Here is a 22,059-nt window from a genome sequence, read left to right as displayed (position 1 = left end):
TTCTGTCACACTGTGTTTACCTGCACGTGTAGTTTTCCCTCAGCTGTAGAAACAGTTTGCTATAAATATCAAAAAAAAAAAAAAAAAAAAAGAGGGCCCAGGTGTGCAGTTTGAATGCATAAGCGTGGTAACCCCTTGTGCTTTTGTTAAATGGCATTCTTTGTGTGTGGGTGGGTGGGGGTTGGGTGGGGGGATGAAAGAGAAAGAAAGAGGGAGTGATTAGTTCTACATGGGGTGGTCTGTGCACTCCTGACACACAGCTTTGCTCCGAGGGCCGAGGTTGGGCAGATCTGAATGCGACTGACTTAATTAAGGTTTACAGGTTCCACTAGACTACCGCATATATAATGCCACTTATTACAAGGCAATTATACAGGAGCCGGGTGAGCTTTGTGGCTGGTACAATGAGACAGGGCGGGAGGAAGGACTGAAAGGAAGCCCTTCTCTGGGCCACCACTGATATGTGCGCTAAGTAGTTTTTTTTTTTTCTTTTTGGTCCAGGTGTCAAGAACCCGATCCTTGTTTAAAGCTGAATAGCGTTCAGCCTTTATGATTTCATCTCTCTGTTTCTGATGAAATGTTCCTCATAAGCAATTGTATGGATGAATACCTGCTTGAACCGTTTTAGACCGCTCAGTTTTATTAATATAGCAGTCATTTTTAAAGCAGATATCACAACGCATTATATTTGTTCTACACTGAGTTGTAGCTATCTGTGAAAACCTTTCATTTTGAAAAAAGATCAATCAGTCCGTACAGGATTACGTGGAAATTTTTTTTTGTGACTGTTTCCGGCTTCTGCGTCTTTTTTTCAAAATTTGTTGTGCTTTTTTGTTGGCGGAAAAATACTTTTTTCCAGACAAACTTGATCTTTCGCAGTGATCTTTGAGCTGTAAACATGTTTGACGCACATGACTCGAAGAGGGCTTTGGATGAACGCGCGTCGTGATGATGTCACATGATGCGTCGTGGCCCAAATCTGCTGAAAATCTACGGTAATTTTGTAAAAATTGCAAGCTCGTACAAATATCGTGGCATTTCCATTATTTCGCATTCATTTCTGCGATTGCGAAATCCTGGAGGGACTGATAAATGGTTCGGATTTATTCATAATCATCGGTTTATCCGTAATTAGTTCATATTATTAAAAAGCATAGTTTTTTTCTTTTAGAATATTAAAAATTCATTTGGAATGAACAGTTCAGACTACATCTCATGGGTGAGAAATTAAATCTATTTATTATTATTTTGTACCAAACATGGCACGATGGTGCAGAGGGTAGCGTTTCTGTCTCAGAACTTCCAGGGTTCGATCTTTAGTCGATCTCCAGTTACTGCCCGTATGGAATTTCCTCCCTTCTCTAAGAAACATGCCAGTAGGTGGTTTGGCTAAGCTAAATTGCACCTAAGGTGTGTGTGTGTGGTGCTCTGTGATCCATCGAGGGTGTATTCCTGCTTCATGCCCTGTGTTCCTGGAATGCACAACCCTGACCAGGATAAAGTGGTTGTACTAAACAGTTTCTTCAGTATCTTAATTTGTCAGCTGTAGAAGTGTTCATTATTATTATTATTATTATTATTATTATTATTATTATTATTATTCATAATCAGTGTGTGCAAAATCCCACTTTCTGACCCTAAGCCCTTAATCAACCAAGCAGAATGGGAAGAATGTCGAAATAACAAATTATTTGAAATAAACCAGACTGACCCATGGGTATTTATTGAAGGGCAAAGAACCACTAAAATGTCAATATTGTAACATTCCCTTGACTGTAAAACCATTTTTTCTGGTCTGCCCTATTTTTAATGTCATGAGAGACAACGGCCTTTTATCAGGACAAACTTTGAACGACTTGTTTTGTAAGATGGACCCAGGAAAACCTTTACCATTTTTATCACAAGTAAATAATTTTTAAATTTTATAGAGTTGTCAGGTTGCACAGAATTGTTCGATTTTTTTTTTTTTTATGAGCTGAATTTGATTAAATGTTTGATTAATATCTGTATTTGCCATCTACGAAATAGCCATTGAAGCTGGTACAAAATTGATTAATTAATTTATTTATTTGGATTGCACTTGAAAAATGGAACGCACATGACCCACTAGGAAAATAATCCAACAAGAGATTAGTAGTTTGTCTTGGTATTTGTCTTTCCAAACTTTATGTAAATTGTGAGTTAAATGTTGTTCTTCTTTCGGCTGCTCCTTGTTCAGGGTCGCCACAGAGGATCATTGGTCCGCATAGTTGATTTGGCACAGGTTTTACGTAGGATGCCCTTCCCGACACAACCATCCCATTTTAACGGGGCTTGGGCCCGGCACTGAGTACAACCCCCAGTGGGTGGGGTTCCGTGTCCGGGAATCGAGGTAAGACCGCGGGACCTTCACCGTTAGACCACCAGGGTAAATTGTGGTTAAATGAATAATAAATAATAATAATAATTTTTAAAAAGACATTTGGCTGTCGAAGTGGAACAGCTTCCAGTATCTGTAACACCACGCAAACACAAGCGCATCCACGAATTCATAGTACTTTACTAAATATAATGTCCAAACAGGACAGGACAGAATCATGTACACTACTTTTGGATATATTTGCCGTTTTTTTATTACGATTTGTTTTTCAGTATTTATTTCGATCATCTTCTTTAGTGGTTGACACACAACAACAAAAAATCCCCACCAATTATTTGGCTTTTTTTTTTTTTTCTTGAACAGGTTTTTCATTTGGTGAAATATGGTAGGGTGAAGAGTTACGATCGTAACGACTATAGACTGATGGGCGATCAATTCGGTGGAGAAATGAAATGAGTTACTCTTTCCCCTTCATTGTGTGAGTGAGCTCTAGAACTGAGCGGCCAACCTCAGTAAATAAAGCTAGAAGTATTGAGGGGAGAGAGAGAATGAGAGAAAGAGAGAAGGGGTGTGCAGGAGTGAAAGCCAGCGAGAGTGTGTGATTTCTGGCTAGTGTAAACAGTGTCTGTGCCAATTTGCCTTTGATCCCTGACTGACACTACACTACAGACCACTGTAGCCTGCGCTCACCATGACCACTTCTCTCAGCCTCACTTATAGCTCCTAGCACTCTGCTGCCTGCCGGACATACAGAACCTGACTTTCATCCGTGACCTTTCCACTAGAATATGAACGTCTGTCTTTTGAAACAAGATACGCAGCAAAAGGAATAGTGTTTACTCTTACAGGATGAAGTACTTTATATCTTGTTGCTAAGGTATTATGTGTTTGTTTGAATCTAATGTGAACATAAAGTAGTAAAAGGCACTCATGCCACGCAAGAGTGCAATCTACCATATCCTTAAGTTATGCAACGATTAGAGAGTACACTACATAGCAAAGTCATTTCATTCATTCATTTATTTATTAACTGTTGTGCCCAAAAGTGTGTATACCCCTTGCAGAATCTGCAAAATCTCGTGCAAAATCGTGCTGCCTGCTTGAGTATCAGTGAACGTTTGCACCTTTTGTAATAGTCGTGTACGAGTCCCTCAGTCGTCCTCAGTGTGAAAAGATGGATCTCAACATCGTATAGGCGCTGTTGGAAAGGGCTCAAATATGCAGAAGATGCTGGAAAAGCTAAGAATGTGCAGGACCTGGAGGATTTTTCTGAAGAACAGTGGGCAGTTTAACTGGTCAGGACGAACAAGTATGGTACGACATGTAACTTATTTAAGGAATAAAATCACAGTGTGGCTTGCTGTTATAGGAAAATAATCAACGACATGGTGCTGTGATGCAGAGTTCCTGTAACTACCTGAAAGTTGACCCTGTTCCAATAACAGCTCGTCCCCCGTTGTGTTTTATTCCTCGTATACAAAATAAATTTGCCAAAGATTACAATTTTTAAAAACTTATGAAAGTCCCCGTGAAATCAAAATGGAAGTTTTGTGGCTTTTAGTATGAATATATTAGCCTTAGGGTTATATATAAGCTGGTGTGCTCCAAAACAATGGCAAAATTCGCATTTAGAAGATATATCCACTCAAAATGTACAGTCTCTCTCTACCACCAATACACATGGATAATTTTGATAGCATCATTCTACACTCATCAGATTTTCTGTCCAATCGAATGTTCTCTAGAATCTGAGGTGTCCCACCCACAACATTATAAAAATCTGTGGCACTGACTGTCAAGTACGACTTAGCCTGGGCTGTGAGGTAAGCGAAACGTTATTGGTTATTTAAAAAGGGGGAGGAGCCACTCAACAGGAGCCTGCCCTGACTTCCTGTTTCAGTAGGAATGATGTCACACACATCAAATAACGCTGCGTGTTTCAAGGCACTTCACGGGGATTTTAAAGCATGACATGATACTTTCTATATGTTGGTAGTTATGGCTAATGTTGTGAAGTGAGGTCCTGATATCACTTACATTATATCTTATCAGAAAAACATAGTTAGAGCTTTATATCTGGACTGGTAAAAAGCGCTGACACCTTTCAAAAACATACATAAAGTTTTTTTTTTTACATAAGGCTTCACCATATTAACAATGAAATGGTTTTTCTTCATGAAATAATATGCTTTAAAAAAATTAATAAATCAATCAGTCAGTTATTACCCACACAACTCTCCACCATGCAAGTCAATTTCATTTATTTAGGAGATATTTATCTGGAGTCCCTGTATAAGTTGTAACTACAGTAGCAGGAATAACTGTCCGAGCTCCTGTTATAGAAGATTAAAAACTCCTTCTGGGCAATCAGATTTGAGAATTCAATAGCGCTGTGGTAGAATTTATATCGCCTAATAATTTGACGTGCTGTGTCGAGCGCAGATTCATAAGCATTTGTGAGCCAGTCATGAATGAGTTGAAAACACTTTCTCCATCACTCATTTATCACATGCTTTCTTTATTGATTTTAGCGATTTTCATATAGAGATGCATCTTTCAGACGTTCGGGAGTTTCTGGAGGTTTTTTTTTTTAGACTAACCAGTGATTCATAGCAGGAGTTCAAAGGCTTTTTTAAGAACAGTTTCCATACACCCTCTTCACTGATTTATTTTACGCTTATAATCAAAGTATTCAAATATAAGACACACATATGCAGCATTATTTACTGGAGACATTAGACCTTAATATGCCTGAACTCTGCATCCACGTGACCCAAACCAGTTACGTTGTGTAAACTGTACATTTGACGGTGATACACACTTTATTTCATTTTAGCAGTATTTTTAAAGAAATGTTTCATTACAAAAAGGCAATTTGATTTATGTTGATTTAAGTTATTAAACTAGTCAATTAGGCATATAAATGTAATTTGTGCACGCAATTGTTCCTAAAGTGACTTTTCAGGCTTAGTAAATCACACTGTGGGTGTTAAATAAATCCATTTGTGTTGTCACTGACCTGTATTTCATCCTGTAACGTCCCGAGTATTTTTTTCCTCATTTGGAATCCTCTGTACTGTATAATCTGGTAGTAAATCAGCTTGTACATTTTTCGAAGGCGTTATCATTTTTCAACACATAAACCTAAGTGCATTGTAAGCTAATTTTCACATGCATGTGTTTACCGCATCAAGAGATCATCTGGCTAAGCTCGTGCGATAATGCAGCTCCACATTGACACTGCTACTGTATCACTGATCATTCCGACAGCCACTTTCACAAACACTTCATGGCAGAATGAAAGTAAGGGGGATAAAAACATCAGGATTGACTGAATCACACCACGGCCATTGGAAATCATTGATGGACGGTCCGTGGGGGGTGACGTTTGGAGCGGGTGGGAGCCGAGGTGTTGAAAAGAGGTCGTTAAAGTCTTGACCCGTGCACACCAGGACCCTCTCTCTGGTCCAAACCTCCAGAGGATACAGTTATATAAAGCAGGTCTGATTGACGGCTCTGATCAATTTATCCATCCACCCGGGAGGCCCTTTTTCACACCCGCTGCTCGACCTGTATCACATCCAGGGTCGGTGTGACCTCGCTGGAGTCGTGACACAGGATCAGAGGGGGCCCTCGCGATCCCCCTGAGAGAAGTGAATTTTTAAGTGCTATATCTACCAGGCTGTTTTTAACACTAGGACTGAAAGGACAAATTGATTTAGGATGAAGGAACATGTGATCTTTGGCCTTGGCTCAGACTGAGGACGTAACCAAATACAAAAACATAATTCACAACAGATAAACAAATACATATATGAATAAAAATTGCATTCTTTTATTTATTTATTTATTTATTTATTTATTTATTACTTTTTAGAAAGGTTCACAGGGCATCTGTGATTAGAGGTGTACATCAACAAAAACGTCGTCCAAGCATGAGGTTTTTATTTTCAAGCGGTCAGATGTGAAGCTTGAACAAAGTTCATGTTCATTAACATGAATATGCAGTGTTACTCAATGCATTTACATTGTGCATTCATTCATCCTTAGTAACTGCCTGGTCAGGGTCGTGATGGTCTAAATTATATTTAAAAAAAAACAAAAAAAAAAAACAGGCTACGTGCTTGTTTATATTTTAGGAAGTAGATCCAACTAAATTTCAGGTACAAACAAATATACACTATAAAATCAGTCCTGCATATGTCTATCTGAGATGAGTTAGGAATTCATGTGATGTAGTTGTGGGTGAGGAACTGTCAGATCCAGAATTCACACACCATGCTGGCAGTGCTTCCATTTCTACCTCTGTTTTTTTTTTTTTTACCCCCAGTGTTTTCCAGTCTTCGTGCAGGGGCATAGTGACAGGGTTCATGTTTAATTCAAAAAGAAAGAAAGAAAGACCCTTCTGGTTTAGGCCACACCCACTTTGGGATTAAATCTGAATACACATAAATATAGTTGCATTCGCATTACAACCATTAGCTCAGACACTACATACCGGCTCTGACAGAGAGATATGCAGGTGTTTTGTATTGACTTTGCATTAAGCTCAACTGGTGACTCACACACACACACACACACACACACACACACACACACACACATATTTCTCCAATTTTCTCCAGGCAGTCACGCAACACTGTGATCAGAGCCGGTCAAACATCAAACCTACTATTGCTATTCCACTCCTACACTCTCTTACCCTTTATTTATTGATATTCTTTCCCCTCCTATCTCATCACAGTCTTTTCAACCTGACTCAAACTCACTTGGGTGTAATTAGGATGGAAGGGGAAGAGAACGTGATATAGATGTTGTCTTCTTTCTTCTTCGTGCTTCATTTTATATGTTAATAAATAAAAGGCTTGCACTTGGTTTTAAGATTTGTGTGTGTGTGTGTGTGTGCATATGTATTCTCATGCTGCCATATGAATATGTGTAGAATATATTATGCCTTTGATGAAAACATGCATTTGAATTTTAATGACGTAAAATATTAAGTACTCCAATGCATTTGAATATTAATGAGCCTATAATTTTTATACTTATACAGACAGAATTGGAATGCAAAGAAAACTCACAGGGGGCTAAATGTCAAGATTTTAGCAAAAGCTTAATGTTTCAGATTGATTTTTTAAAAATTTATCCACTATAACCCACTATGGGGTAGTGGTGGCTTGGCAGTTAAGGCTCTGGGTTACTGATCGGAAGCTCGGGGGTTCAAGCCCCAGCACCACCAAGCTGCCACTGTTGGGCCCTTGAGCAAGGCCCTTGACCCTCTCTGCTCCAGGGGTGCTGTATCATGGCAGACCCTGTGCTCTGACCCCAACTTCCTAACATGCTGGTATATACGAAGAAAAGAATTTCACGGTGCTGTAATGTATATGTTAGTAATAAAGACTCATTATAATTATTTTTATTGGTCATATTTACCTAAAGGTGAAAATCTGTCATCTTCAGCTTTTTAAAAGTGAGTGCTACACAGTGTGTGAGAACCTACATAGTGCCCAAAAGGATGGCACTGTTTATTGAATTCCATCCATAAATATTCAGTGAATGGACACAGGCTGTGGATCCACAGCAACCTTGACCAGGATATCGCGCCTATTGAAGATGAACGAATGAACAGCCGGTGTTATAAATTGAAATTGAAAGCTCTGACTGTTAACTGCTAAAAATACAAGTCATGACAATGAAGACGGTCTTTCAAACACTATCTTAGTGGAAACACTAGAGCAACACTGTAAAAAGTCCTTCCGGTTACGTGATATTCATGCACCATCAGGCTGGAAATATCTATGATTGTAAGACAAAGACAAATTCTGCATCTCAATTCACCTACTAGCCCACCGTGGCCCTGTGTGTGTGGCGTTTGCACGTTCTTCCCGTGCTGTGGGGGTTTCCTCCGGGTACTCCAGTTTCCTCCTCCAGTCCAAAGACATGCATGGTAGACTGATTAGCATGTCCAAAGTGTCCGTAGTGTATGAATGGGTGTGTGAATGTGTGTGTGATTGTGCCCTGCGATGGACTGGCACCCTGTCCAGGGTGTACCCCGCCTTGTGCCCGATGCTCCCTGGGATAGGCTCCAGGTTCCCCGCTTCCCTGAAGGAAGGATAAGCGGTATAGAAGATGTATGGATGGATAAATTCACCTACTATCCGCACTAAATAGTATCCGAGATTAGATTTAGTGTGCCCCAGATCGTAGTTTATTGAAATGAGTGTCCCGAATTATACCTGGATGGTCTAGTATTTTGGATAGATTTTTGAAGTATGGATCCGTGGACACTTTTTGACCTAACATTGCCCACGACTCCTTATAAATCTATTGAATCAAGGGACCGGCAAATGAAATTATATACTATAAATGATATAAGGAATAATGAGTGAAGAAAGGCTGTTATGCAACGAGGAGATTGTTTACGGTGACAGTGTGCGTAACTAGGCAACGTTATCTTCCTGTATATGAGGTATGAGTATGTATGTCCCAGTACTCGCATACTCGTTTGCTACACACTCACAAGTATGTATTTTTTTCTTTGCAAAAAAGAGTAAATACTTTTAGGGCATAGTATAAGTAGGTGATTTGGGACACAGCAAAAGACAAATTCTTTGCTTTGACAAAGTGAGTCTTATCTCTCACTCTGGGTGGATTAATTATACTGATGTAATGTAATTTACAAATATCTCACTGAACTAAAACTTTCTACCCCAAAAAATTTAAGTTGATAAAAATTACAGTCAGGACAAATAAGCATAAGCACTTTTGTGTTTGTTGTTTAATACACTTCCAGTGCAAATATCCATCTCAAATTTACACACATAATGTCTTTTGACTTGTTGTTACAAATATAGACATGACTATAAACAGAGATATGTTTGAAAAATGAAATTCATAGTGAAATAATCTTATTTGGATACCACAAATCGGCAACATTGGCAACGCCAAGCCGTTGTTGGCATTTACAGCTTTGAGGCGACTATGTTAAGAACTAAGTTTTCGCAGCATTGGGGTCCAGTTTTATCCCATTCCTCTGCGCAAATCATCTTCTTTTCCCCAAGATTACAAGGGTCCTCCTGATTGAATCAGAATTTCAAGATCCTTCGTAAATTTCCTGTGGGATTGTTTAACTTTTTTAGCAGAGGAGTTTTGCGTGCGGTGTAATTGCAGCTTGTTGTTCCCCGTGTAGCTGTTTGTGCTGCTTTCAGCTCGTCCTGCAACTCTTATCCTATGACTGCTGGCTTCTCTCTGTTTTATATATATATATATATATATATATAAAAAACTAAACTCTAAAAAAAACTAAACTCTAGCTTTTTTATAAACCTATATATATATATATATAGGTTTTTAAAAAAGCTAGAGTTTAGTTTTTTTTCGCATTAGAGGACTCTTTACCAGGTAAGATAATTTCGGATCCTTTAGCTAAAAATCTTAGGAGCCATGTATCAATAGTCTTACAGTTACAATGGAGACTAAAAGTACACATGATCTTAAACACTTGAATGTGGATTTTTGTCTTCGAATATGTAAATACTATATTATGTAATATAATATAATATTTGAATAGTATTCAAAGAGTAAAATTCATTTTGACAGTGTGACAGGTTGAACTGCTGAGATGCGTGTGTGTATAGAAAAATATGAAAAGAAACTCTGTGTGCGTGTGTGTGTGTACACATTTGTGTCGGTGTATGAGTGACAGAGCAAGTGAGTTTGTTTGTGCTTGTGTGTGTGTGTGTGTGTGGGCAGTAGTGTGTGGGCATGTGCAGTAATACTTTAATCCTCCTCTCTGTTCTCCAGGCTGCGCGTTCCTCACCTACTGCGCTCGTGAGTCAGCCATCAAAGCCCAGAATGCACTGCACGAACAGAAAACTCTGCCAGGGGTACGTATCTCTCCCTCCCTCTATCTTTCTTTCTCTCACATGCATTCTCTTGCTTTCTCCGGCTGACTCACCCAGACAGTCGTGCTTCAGGCTCACACATCATTTAATCCTGATTTTTTTCAATCTTCTGTATATTAAATATCCACACCAGGATCCATACACGATGTACACATCCAGGTACGTCACCGATGTGTATATATTACATGAATAAAACAACATTCGCAGTAATGTCGTACCGATTGGGGCTGTGCTTCACGAATTTGCTTCAAAACACCTCATTGTTCAGTTATTTATGTCCTCCTTCAGGTGAACTGGGATATTCCCGTGCAGCCTGACAACTGTGTCATAGTGTACAGAGGGAAAGTTCAAGTTCAAGTTCAACCGTCCAGCCAAAAAATAAAATGTACACAACGTTCTTTTTACATCAAGTGTCATTGGTCCGCTAAGACATGTTTAGTGTCTGACATTCCTTCATTCGATGTGCACCGGTGCTGCCATGCTAATGTTGCTAACAAGTAAGGAAAGCTTATAGCTACCGGTTTAGCATTGTTCCAACTGCAGGTCTAAATGATCACACACTCTCCTGAAAAGACATCATTTGTTTATGTTTCATAAACTGGCCATACAAATTCATGAATCTTAAACTACAGCATATTATCATGCAAATTACTTCTCACATACAAGTCGGTCTTTAAACTTTGGGTCAGGCTTCAGATCTTAAGTCAGGTGCTTATATGGAGTGAAACTAAGCTACTATTTGTGCTGAGACAGAGCCGCTACAGTTTTTAGCTCTGCATGTCTGTTTCTCTGTTTATAGTTAAGTGTCAGAAGCTGTATAAGCAAATACAGTTCTGTGCAAAAGTATTAGGCAACCTTAAATAAACAAGAACAACAGTTAAAATATGTTTAAAAAATGTATTATATTTATATATAATTCTTATGGAATTTATTTGACATAGCATACATTAGTGTGTCAGAACAAAAGAGCAAATTTTGGTGAAAGTGACCCGCTGTATTATGTAAAAAGAGGTATTATATTACGTCCACTTTTCAAATAAAAAACATAATGGAAGCTGTCTCGGAGACGTGCAGCTGATTTCTCGGATTCCTTTAAAGATGCTTTTAACTAGTGCTGGGTGATTCTCGCGATTAATTCGTTTCATTCAAAAGAATGTTTAAACGCTATTTTCGAAATGCTCTAATCAAGACTGTACATGTTTATATATGCATATTTAATTCAATTTAATTAAAACATCCATAAATGCCGTTTAGAAGTTTAAACCAATATGCAGGAAAAACACGTCTCGTGCTACTCCCACACACTGCGAGCTTAGATTAAAAAAAACAAAAACAAAAAAACCCGCTAAGATGAACAGGTAGCCCTTTGAACAACAAGTTGGCAGCAAAGAAAGGTTCCAATATCACTTGAGAGATGTGGAATTGGTACAGGTTTGAAAAGTCAGACGAACGAGTTTATGTAAAATAATAATGCCGCATTACATCCTATGCGGTAAATCGATGGTCGGAATTTTCGACCTCAGCACATTCGACAGATAAAGTTGGAAAATTTGACGCCCGCATGTTGGTGTTTTGTTAGCGACAAGCTAGCGAGCAAACTCGGATGAGAGATGGATATTTTCTTGCTGAGATAGCGAACTGTATAGTCAGGGTTGTAGATTTAAACAAACGAATATGTCTTGCCTGTTGATTAATCTAAAGCTGATACTTGTATATACAGTATAACTTATTTAAAGTTAAGAAGTTTTGCTTTGTTTATTTTATTTATTTATTTATTTTGCTCTATTGATGCTGTGCACAAGCATGTTGATTTGACGTCACTCTGGAACTCGGATTTGAGAAGAAGTTGACTTCTCATTTGCTGTGGCATTTCATTTCATGAAAGAAATGAAAATGTTTCAATTGCATTATGTAAGAACAACAACAACAACAACAACAACAAAAAGATCCAGAATTCTTCATAAAGTTTCAATTCTATTTCAATCTATTTCAAATTGTTTCTTTTATTTTATTTGGCAATATTTCCCAGCCCTACTTGGACTAACATACCAGCTGATTTCCTTATAAAACTTCACACTATTATACCAAAAAAAAAAGCAAAAATTTCATTGTGAAATGCAAAGAAAACGTTGATATTAAGAAAACTTTACATTTAATTGTTTTTGAAGCCATCTTTGATTTAAGGTGAGACACTACAACTTGTGTCTTATTTTACTTGTCTTCTTTTACACTGTAGTAAAAAAATATATTAAAACTCTACATGAACATGTTAATTTCACTGGTTTTGTCAACTCACAGCCATTGCGTTCTTTGAAAGCTCCGCCCACTTTGCAAAATCATGTCATATAGTCCGAAAAGCTTGTTTGCTTAAATATATATATGTGTGTGTGTGTGTGTGTGTGTGTATATATCCATCCATTTTCCGTACCTCTTATCCTGCACACGGTCATGGGAAGCCTGCGAAGTATACATGCTAACCGCTAATCCACTGTGCCCCCCGACAAAAATCCCAGTTTCTAGATGTCCTGCATTCATGCATTCAACTTTACATGTTCATGAAGGACATTACAGAGGCATTTCCCGAAATATTGACACTGGATTTATGTATACTACAGTACATTAAACAATAAAAAATGATATCCAGAACAAACATTTCTGTAAATGCCCGTCTCTGAGCAGGTGTACAGGTGTTCCGTGAGAGTACATTGTTTAAAACTATTTACCCTTTCCATCTATAGTATATTTCAGCGGGTTAAAGTTGGCTGTAAGCTGCTATTTTCTGACAGCGTCCGATGGGATTTCCTAGACCGCTTCACAAAGAGGCGTTATGATGATGTTATGAACAAGAGTTTACAGTTTATCAGGGAGCTGTGTGTGTATGTGTGTATGTGTGTGTGTGAGAGAGAGAGCATGTTGGGTTGTTGTGTGAGGCCATGTACACAAAGTGTGCTGTCATGAGCAGGGATAAGGGTGTGTGTTCATACACTCCCACAGGGTACATCCCTGCCACCACACCAGCTGCCTCTGAGAGAGAAGAGAATGAGTGCGAGAGAGAGAGAGAGAGAGAGAGACGGAGAGGGCGAGAGACGGTAAATAAGGAGCTGAAAGGTTTATGTAAAGGTTTTGAACATTAATCTTGTAGTCACACACAAGAGTACAGAAAACCTATAAGCATGCAAATGCATTCACCAGTACACACACGTGTGACCTTTTCTGACCTACACATGCACCTTCAGAGCCGGCATAAATATAAACGACATCGTGCAGTTTCTTTGCATTTCAATATGTGTTTCCAGCTGTAGCTACTCACACTGTGTGTGTGTGTGTGTGTGTGTGTGTGTGTGTGCGTGACCCCAGTGTAATAGTGGAAATAGCGAGTGAGACCCAATAGCACCATAAAAGTGCAGGTGTGAATGAAGTCCAGTTTTAGAAAGGCAGGTGTGCTTTTCTGTACTCTAAAAAAGATCTGTGCTACTTTTTCCATTAGAGTGTCTATCCGCGTGTGTGTGTGTGTGTGTGTGTGTGTGTGTGTGTGTGTGTGTGTGTGTGTGTGTGTTTGGGGTGGGTCAGGCAAAAATGAGAGTGATGAAGGCATATTTTTAGGCCTGTTAGCCTATTTTGGGTGGCGGGCCGGAGGCGGGGGGGAGGGGGTTCGGATGAATTCGGGCGTGCGAGCGAATTCGGTGAACTCACACTCCTACAGAAGGACAATGTGCTGCTGAATATATACAAAAACACACTATATTATAAAGGTACCTATTATTGGTAGCGATACAATATGATACAGAAAATGCTTCAAGCGAGTGATGTTTCAAACAAGACAGGAGATATGTCTATTTTTTTTCCTCCACGTGTTCCTAGGTGTTGCCTCTACTCAGTATGGTTCTCTAGCCAATCACGGTCATCTGTTATGCCAAGTATATATAATGTATGCGCAAAGTTTCCTCCCCAAGTTCAAAGACATGCGTTGTAGGCTGACTGGCATTTATAGATAGTCCGTAGTGTATGAATGGGTGCGATTGTGCCCTGCGATGGGTTGGTACCCCGTCCAGGTGTCCCCCGCATTGTGCACCAAGTTCCCTGGGACAGGCTCTAGGCTCGCCGTGACCTTGTGTAGGATAAGCAGTATGGAAAATGGATGGATGGATGTTGACAAATTCAGTGCCTCAAATGTTATTGTTTTTTTTATCTGTTTTGTTTTGGGGTTTTTTCTTTGTTTGTTTGTTTTTACAATTTTTGTCACATTTGTAACATTTCTAATTTGAAATTTGACATTTTTTGTTCTCATTGGAACAGAAATAAGTCAAATAATAGTTGATACACACAGATAGATAGACAGACAGACAGACAGACAGACAGAAAGATTCCTCCCACCTCCTAAAAACATTAAATGAAATTTTAAACAGAAAAAAAATATGAAACCAAAAAAGTACTATGTGTCATTCTTTATATAATTAAAATGTAGCCTGTGTAGTAAAATAATCAACTTTGGGATGTCCCTATGGTTCACGTCTGGCCGCACCCGGTTGTTGATTATTTACCTATAACAGCACATCCTGACGTGTTTCAATTCCTTACTCCATTTATGGATATAAGCAGGTTGAAAAAAATCTAATTGTCACAGGAAGTAAGAGTGATGACACAGACGTCAGCTAGAAACCGAACAAAGAGACAGAGAGAGAAAATGAAAGCTGGGTCATACTGAGTGGAGAGAGAAATGATGAGTGAGAGGAGGAAGAAAGAGAGGGTTAGAGTGAAGGATGAATGAGGAGGAGGAGGGTGAGGGGAAATAGATGGAATATGCAAAAACAAATAACAGTGAACAGGGTCATGGTTATGACTCCAGGCTGGTGTGTGTGTGTGTGTTTGTATGTGTGTGTGTGTGTGTGTGTTTTCTGAACCACACGAGTGCAACACTCTGACATCTCTCAAACATCTTCCTCAATGCGGCGCACCAGAGAGGTGGGGTCAGCCAAAAACCTGAGAGCGGAACAGCGAGAAAGACACACACACACACACACACACAGTGAAGTCACAATGCTCATTCTGCATTCATACAAGATATTAATGGACATGTGGGATATAAGCTCATTATTTTTTCATCGGAAATGAAAGAGCGGCAAGTGAAAGCAGACAGGGAGGGCGAAGGTCAATCCCTAAGGATGAATTCTCAGCGACAGCACATTTGATGTGTTCTTGACCTTTTAACCCTTGTGTCATTTGTTTTACTTCTCCGAGACTAAACCCAACTGAAATCCTCCTAATTTTCTTTCCTGGACTTGGTTTTCTCTCATGGCGATAGATGAAGGAAGCAGAAGTGATGAAAAATTATAAGTGCTCATTATTTGTTTTAAGCACACAAGCTCTATGATAGACAGGGATTAGATTAATCTAATCTAATCACATCCTGATCATTATCCTTCATGCATCTCGTCAGCACTGAATTCTGGAAGAGTCCGCTGTTTGGTAGAAGATGCTGTCAGTCCCAATGCTCTAACCAGGTCAATTTTTCAATCCAGTTTTGTCTACATTGTTTACAGTTATAGCAATATTCTGAAGTCAAACACACTGCCATGAAGAAAGATGCTATCTACATTATCATTAATTTAAAAAAAAAAATTAAAAGAACCTTTTTCGATCTTTGTTTCATCGTGTCTTTATTGATACAACACTTTTCTATCTGAGCTAAACGTAGCAACATTTCCATTTAAATAAAGCACATTTATTTCAACTTTGTGTAGAACTCTTAGTCATATTTGTGATACCTTATGAAAAATCTATATATTGCAATATGTTGTGTAGACCTTGCAGTATGACTACAAAATGTAGCAGAACCACAATAGACTTTCAGTGCTATGCTCCACTATAATGGGCTTATAGATAATTAAAAAAGTAGGTAAGTTATAGTAGCGATTTATTGCCATGTGTAGCCGGTACCAGTACAATTACAGGACATGTAATTCTTACTCTGTACATGTGTAACATAGAAGGGCGAAAGTGTGGACAGTACAGTTCAATAAAAATTCTAACAATGTACACCACAGCAACAAACACATGCACAAGATACATAAGGTACATAAGATATACACAGGGTACAATACAGTGTACATAAAGTGCACAGCAGGCAATATGCGGTAGGAGACAATATGTATACAATATAGAAGACTATATACAACACTGTGTGCAATATACAAGACTATATACAACACTGTGTACAATATACAAGACTATATACAACACTGTGTACAATTTACAAGACTATATACAACACTGTACAATATACAAGACTATATACAACACTGTTTACAATATACAAGACTATATACAACACTGTGTACAATTTACAAGACTATATACAACACTGTATACTATATACAAGACTATATACAACACTGTTTACAATATACAAGACTATATACAACACTGTACAATATACAAGACTATATACAACACTGTTTACAATATACAAGACTATATACAACACTGTACAATATACAAGACTATATACAACACTGTATACTATATACAAGACTATATACAACACTGTACAATATACAAGACTATATACAACACTGTTTACAATATACAAGACTATATACAACACTGTTTACAATATACAAGACTGTATAGCACAACACTGTGTACAATATAGAAGACTATATACAACACTGTACACTATATACAAGACTATATACAACACTGTGTACAATATACAAGACTATATACAACACTGTTTACAATATACAAGACTATATACAACACTGTGTACAATATACAAGACTATATACAACACTGTATACTATATACAAGACTATATACAACACTGTACAATATACAAGACTATATACAACACTGTTTACAATATACAAGACTATATACAACACTGTACACTATATACAAGACTGTATAGCACAACACTGTGTACAATATAGAAGACTATATACAACACTGTGTACAATATACAAGACTATATACAACACTGTGTACAATTTACAAGACTATATACAACACTGTGTACAATATACAAGACTATATACAACACTGTGTACAATATACAAGACTATATACAACACTGTGTACAATTTACAAGACTATATACAACACTGTACAATATACAAGACTATATACAACACTGTATACTATATACAAGACTATATACAACACTGTGTACAATTTACAAGACTATATACAACACTGTACAATATACAAGACTATATACAACACTGTGTACAATATACAAGACTATATACAACACTGTATACTATATACAACACTGTACAATATACAAGACTATATACACAACACTGTATACTATATACAAGACTATATACAACACTGTGTACAATTTACAAGACTATATACAACACTGTATACTATATACAACACTATATACAAGACTATATACAACACTGTACACTATATACAAGACTATATACAACACTGTGTACAATATACAAGACTATATACAACACTGTGTACAATATACAAGACTATATACAACACTGTGTACAATATACAAGACTATATACAACACTGTGTACAATTTACAAGACTATATACAACACTGTGTACAATATACAAGACTATATACAACACTGTTTACAATATAAAACACTTTGTACAATATACAAAACAATATACAATATTCAAGACTATATACATCATTGTATTTCATATATTTATTTATAAAGCACATTTAAAAACAACAGAAGTTTAAACCAAAGTGCTGTACAAGTAGTATAAAACAGATTTAAAACAAACTTTTAATAGTATCAAATACCGATGGACAAATGAAAATTCTACACGCTCAGACCAAATTAAAAGATAACAAATCGTCGTCAGAGAAGATTTGAACCATGCAATAGAGGGTGAAGATCAAATATGAAAGAGAGACTATTCCAGAGCCTGGGAGCAGCTGCTGATTAAGCCCGGTCACCTTTAGTTTTAAAACGTGAACGACTGAAAGGAGTAGTTGACTGGATGATCGAAGAGATCTTGCGGCAGTATAAAGGGTAAGGAGATCATATATGTACTGCGGAGCAAGTCCACGTAAAGCTTTAAAAAATGAATAGCAGAATTTTAAATTCAATGTGGAAATTGACTGGCAACCCGTGTAAAGAGGTCGAGGACAGGAGTAATATGCTCACCTTTTCTGGTGCCAGTCAATAATCTAGCCACTGCATTTTGTACCTTTTGCAAGTGATCCAGAGCGGTTTTAGACAATCCAAAATCGAGAGAATTACAGTAGTCTAACCTTGATGTTATAAAAGCATAAATAACCATTTCCAAGTCCTTCTTAGGGAGCATTTTGTTGATTTTTAGTAATAGATCTCAGCTGAAAAAAAGCTTCTTTTGGCAACAGCACTGATCTGCTTATCAAAACCACAACATGGGATCTAGAATGCTAACAAGGTTTTTGACACAATCGTGCACATTACAGAAATCCTAACTGCAGTAGTTGAAACTGGTGGGCCAAAAATGATTATTTCAGTTTGATCACTATTTAGCTGCATTTAATGTCATAAAGATATTCAAACAGATTTGACAGAGAACAGCTGCCATTTGAATTTATGATACGATAAGTTGTGTTTCTGAATGATGTGACCAAGGGGAAGCACATATAGTGCAAACAAAAGAGGTCCCAAAATGGAACCCTGAGGAACACCATAAGAGACCAGTGCATGAGATGAGAAACAGTTTCCTACGTTATCATGTGTACAATATACCAAGACAATACAAAATATACAAGACAATATACAACACTTTGTACAATAGGCAAAAAATATATACATCACTGTATACACTATACAAGATGATATACAATATACATGTCTATATGATCTATTTAAGCAAAAATTAGCACAAGCAAGAATACTGTTACACTGAATATCAACACGGCTGGGATTCAGTCGTAGGTAATCACAGCCATGCCGACATTCAGTATAACAGCACTCTTGCTTGTGCTAATTTAAGTCAGAAGTTATATTATTGAAAAATGTGTCATTACATGTCAGAATAAGCAGTGTATCATAGACTAATATGTACACAACAGTTTGCTACCGAGAACTGTTGTTTAATAAAACTAGTACAAACTTTTGCTCAGTTGTAAGGAATAACAGGATGTGCTGTTATAGGAAAATAATCAGTGACTGGTAAGTGTTTGATTCTTTGTATACCCCATCAGTTTGCCAGCGATGACATTTTTTATTGATTAAAGAATGACATACTTTTTGTCCATTTATAGCTCTATTTAATGCCATTGATTGTCCACAAAAAGAGGTTCCTATATTTTTCTCTCCAGAGAAGTTAAGTCCTCTGTCCATACTGTAGACTCTCCCCTTGCAGAAAACATACTGATCTCCTTAGAGTAAACTTCGCCCTGTCAACGTTTCTCTTTGATAAACAGGTGGTGTGTTAAGTCTATGGTGGCTTAGCGCTTAAGGCTCTGGGTTACTGATCGGAAAGTCGGGGGGTTCAAGCCCCAGCGCTGCCAAGCTGCCACTGTTGGGCCCTTGAGCAAGGCACTTAACCCTCTGCTCCAGGGGTGCTGTATCATGGCTGACCCCAACTTCCCGACATGCCGGGTTATGCGAAGAAAAGAATTTCACTGTGCAGATGTACATGTGCTCAATAAAGACTCATTATAATTAAGAGCATGTTTCTTACACTACGTTATTCTTAGTTCAGGAATAAAAAGATATGATGGTACATATTTGGTACTAATGCTGTGCTTGGTTTGAATTCTGCGATCATAAGGGATGCAAAAGGTGTGAGAACCCCTGATCTAGAAGGACCCAAGGGTGATGATGAAAATGTACTTGACATGAGTGTAAGTTGCTGAGTGAAACTCTGTAGAGCGCTGTAGCTCTCTATCCACAACTCTGTGCGTGTGTGTGTGTAAGCGTGTGCTAGTTATCTATCCATGGCTCTGTGTTTGTCTGTGTGTGTGTGTGTGTGTGTGTGTGTGTGTCTTATCTATCTAAGGCTGTGTGTGAGTGTGTGTATATGTGTATGTGTGATATCTATTCACTGCTCTCCTGATTCTTCAGCGTGGTACAGCCCGAGGGATCTATAGTTGCTATAGTAACCCGGGCAAGCCTGTTATCAGCTAAGTGTAATGAAAGAAAACTCAATTCCGGCTTTAGTGCCACACACACACACACACACACACACACACAAACACACTTCCCTGAACCCACAGTAAAACGTAAGGGCCGTGCTGGAATTTGCTTCAATTTTCAGCTTAGCCATCTACTTTAACCGTGTAACAAAAAGTAGATGTAACACTGATGAGCTGCATTATATTCAGGTCAACCTGTGGACAAGCTTACATAACGTGTATCGCAGGACATGTTATAACCTTTACTGCTGGCGATATTTCTCGTCCATGTGTTTCATTTATAGCTTTTTTTTATTATTATTCTGCTCGACCATTCCTACTTTCCAGATCACCAGGGTCAGAGATGCTAGACTCCTTCAGATGCTAAGCTCTATATGAATCTCACTTATAAACCCACGCACTTCCTGTTTTCAGTCACGTTTACATGACTCATGTCTGTGTATAGTTAACAGGGAGTTTAGAGGTTTTAAACAAATACATTGAACTAATAAAACACTCCCATTAATATGAGTTATTTTACACTGGTATTTATAGTATAAAAGATATTATAAGATTAAAGACAAAAGATAAAAGATTATAATCTTTAGTGTTAAGCAAATTGGCTAGTCATACAAAAAATATATATACTAATAATATTACTATAATCCACATTGGTAAAGAAATGATCATTTACACCTGTCTAAATGAGGGTTGTCACGATACCATCAACATTTCTTAGGATACTATACCAGCTGGATGTATCACAATACCAAGTAGTATCACGATACCATGCCATATTGTGTTAATTCATAATTCAAATCTACAAAATGAGCCAAATTTACAGAAACACAAAGATATAAATGCAAATAGATAACCAAATTTTCCTCTTAATACTTTTATTCATGAGAATGAATAACTGGCTATTGGAAAAACTCAAGAACATTCTTTAAAGCGGTTAGCGTGTAACGTTAGCTCGCTTGCTAGCAAACACGGCTAATTTTAGTATTTAGACACAGCCGTTAGCATAACGTTAGCTCGCTTGCTAGCAAACACGGCTAATTTTAGTATTTAGACACAGCGGTTAGCATAACGTTAGCTCGCTTGCTAGCAAACACGGTTAATTTTAGTATTTAGACACAATGGTTGGCGTAACGTTAGCTCGTTTGCTAGCAAACATGGCTAATTTTAGTATTTAGATACAGCAGTTAGCATAGTATTAGCTCACTTGCTAGCAAACACGGCTAATTTTAGTATTTAGACAGCAGTTAGCGTAACGTTAGCTTGCTTGCTAGCAAACACGGCTAATTTTAGTATTTAGACAGAGCGGTTAGCGTAAAGTTAGCTTGCTTACAAGCAAACAGTAAATCTTTAAAGATTAAGGTAAAGAACTTTTGAAGAAATCAAGGGTCACTAACCTTTGCGTATTCTTCCAAAGCAGTGGGATGTGTTGTTTTAGTGATAATAGTATTAAGTGCCACACATACAACATTATTTAAGGTGCTATCATATTGACCATACTACCATTTAAAACATACAGTGGCATCGGTGGTATTTCGAAGCTTTGGTATCGCGATACTACCATAGTGCCAGTATACCGTGCAACCCTAGTCTAAATGCACAGCTAGCAAGCAACTATGATTTTATGTGAATTAGCTTTAATGAGGTAAGGTCATGTTCTTCTCTGTTTTCCTAAATGA

General features: G+C 37.8%; 1 protein-coding gene across 1 annotated transcript in view; it reads left to right on the top strand.

The window, feature by feature from the left end:
• The window catches only part of LOC108280171 (CUGBP Elav-like family member 5), a 230,960-nt gene that overhangs the window by 10,549 nt on the left and 198,352 nt on the right, over window positions 1–22,059 (top strand). The window contains exon 2 of the mRNA XM_017494980.3: window positions 10,163–10,245. Within this exon, the coding sequence (XP_017350469.1) occupies window positions 10,163–10,245 (83 nt within the window). The remainder of the gene's footprint in view (window positions 1–10,162; window positions 10,246–22,059) is intronic.

This window comes from Ictalurus punctatus, chromosome 20, assembly GCF_001660625.3.
Source record: "Ictalurus punctatus breed USDA103 chromosome 20, Coco_2.0, whole genome shotgun sequence".
Taxonomy (NCBI): domain Eukaryota; kingdom Metazoa; phylum Chordata; class Actinopteri; order Siluriformes; family Ictaluridae; genus Ictalurus; species Ictalurus punctatus.
The sequence above is the reverse complement of the archived record's forward strand: the minus strand, read 5'-3'. Positions and strand labels throughout refer to the sequence as shown.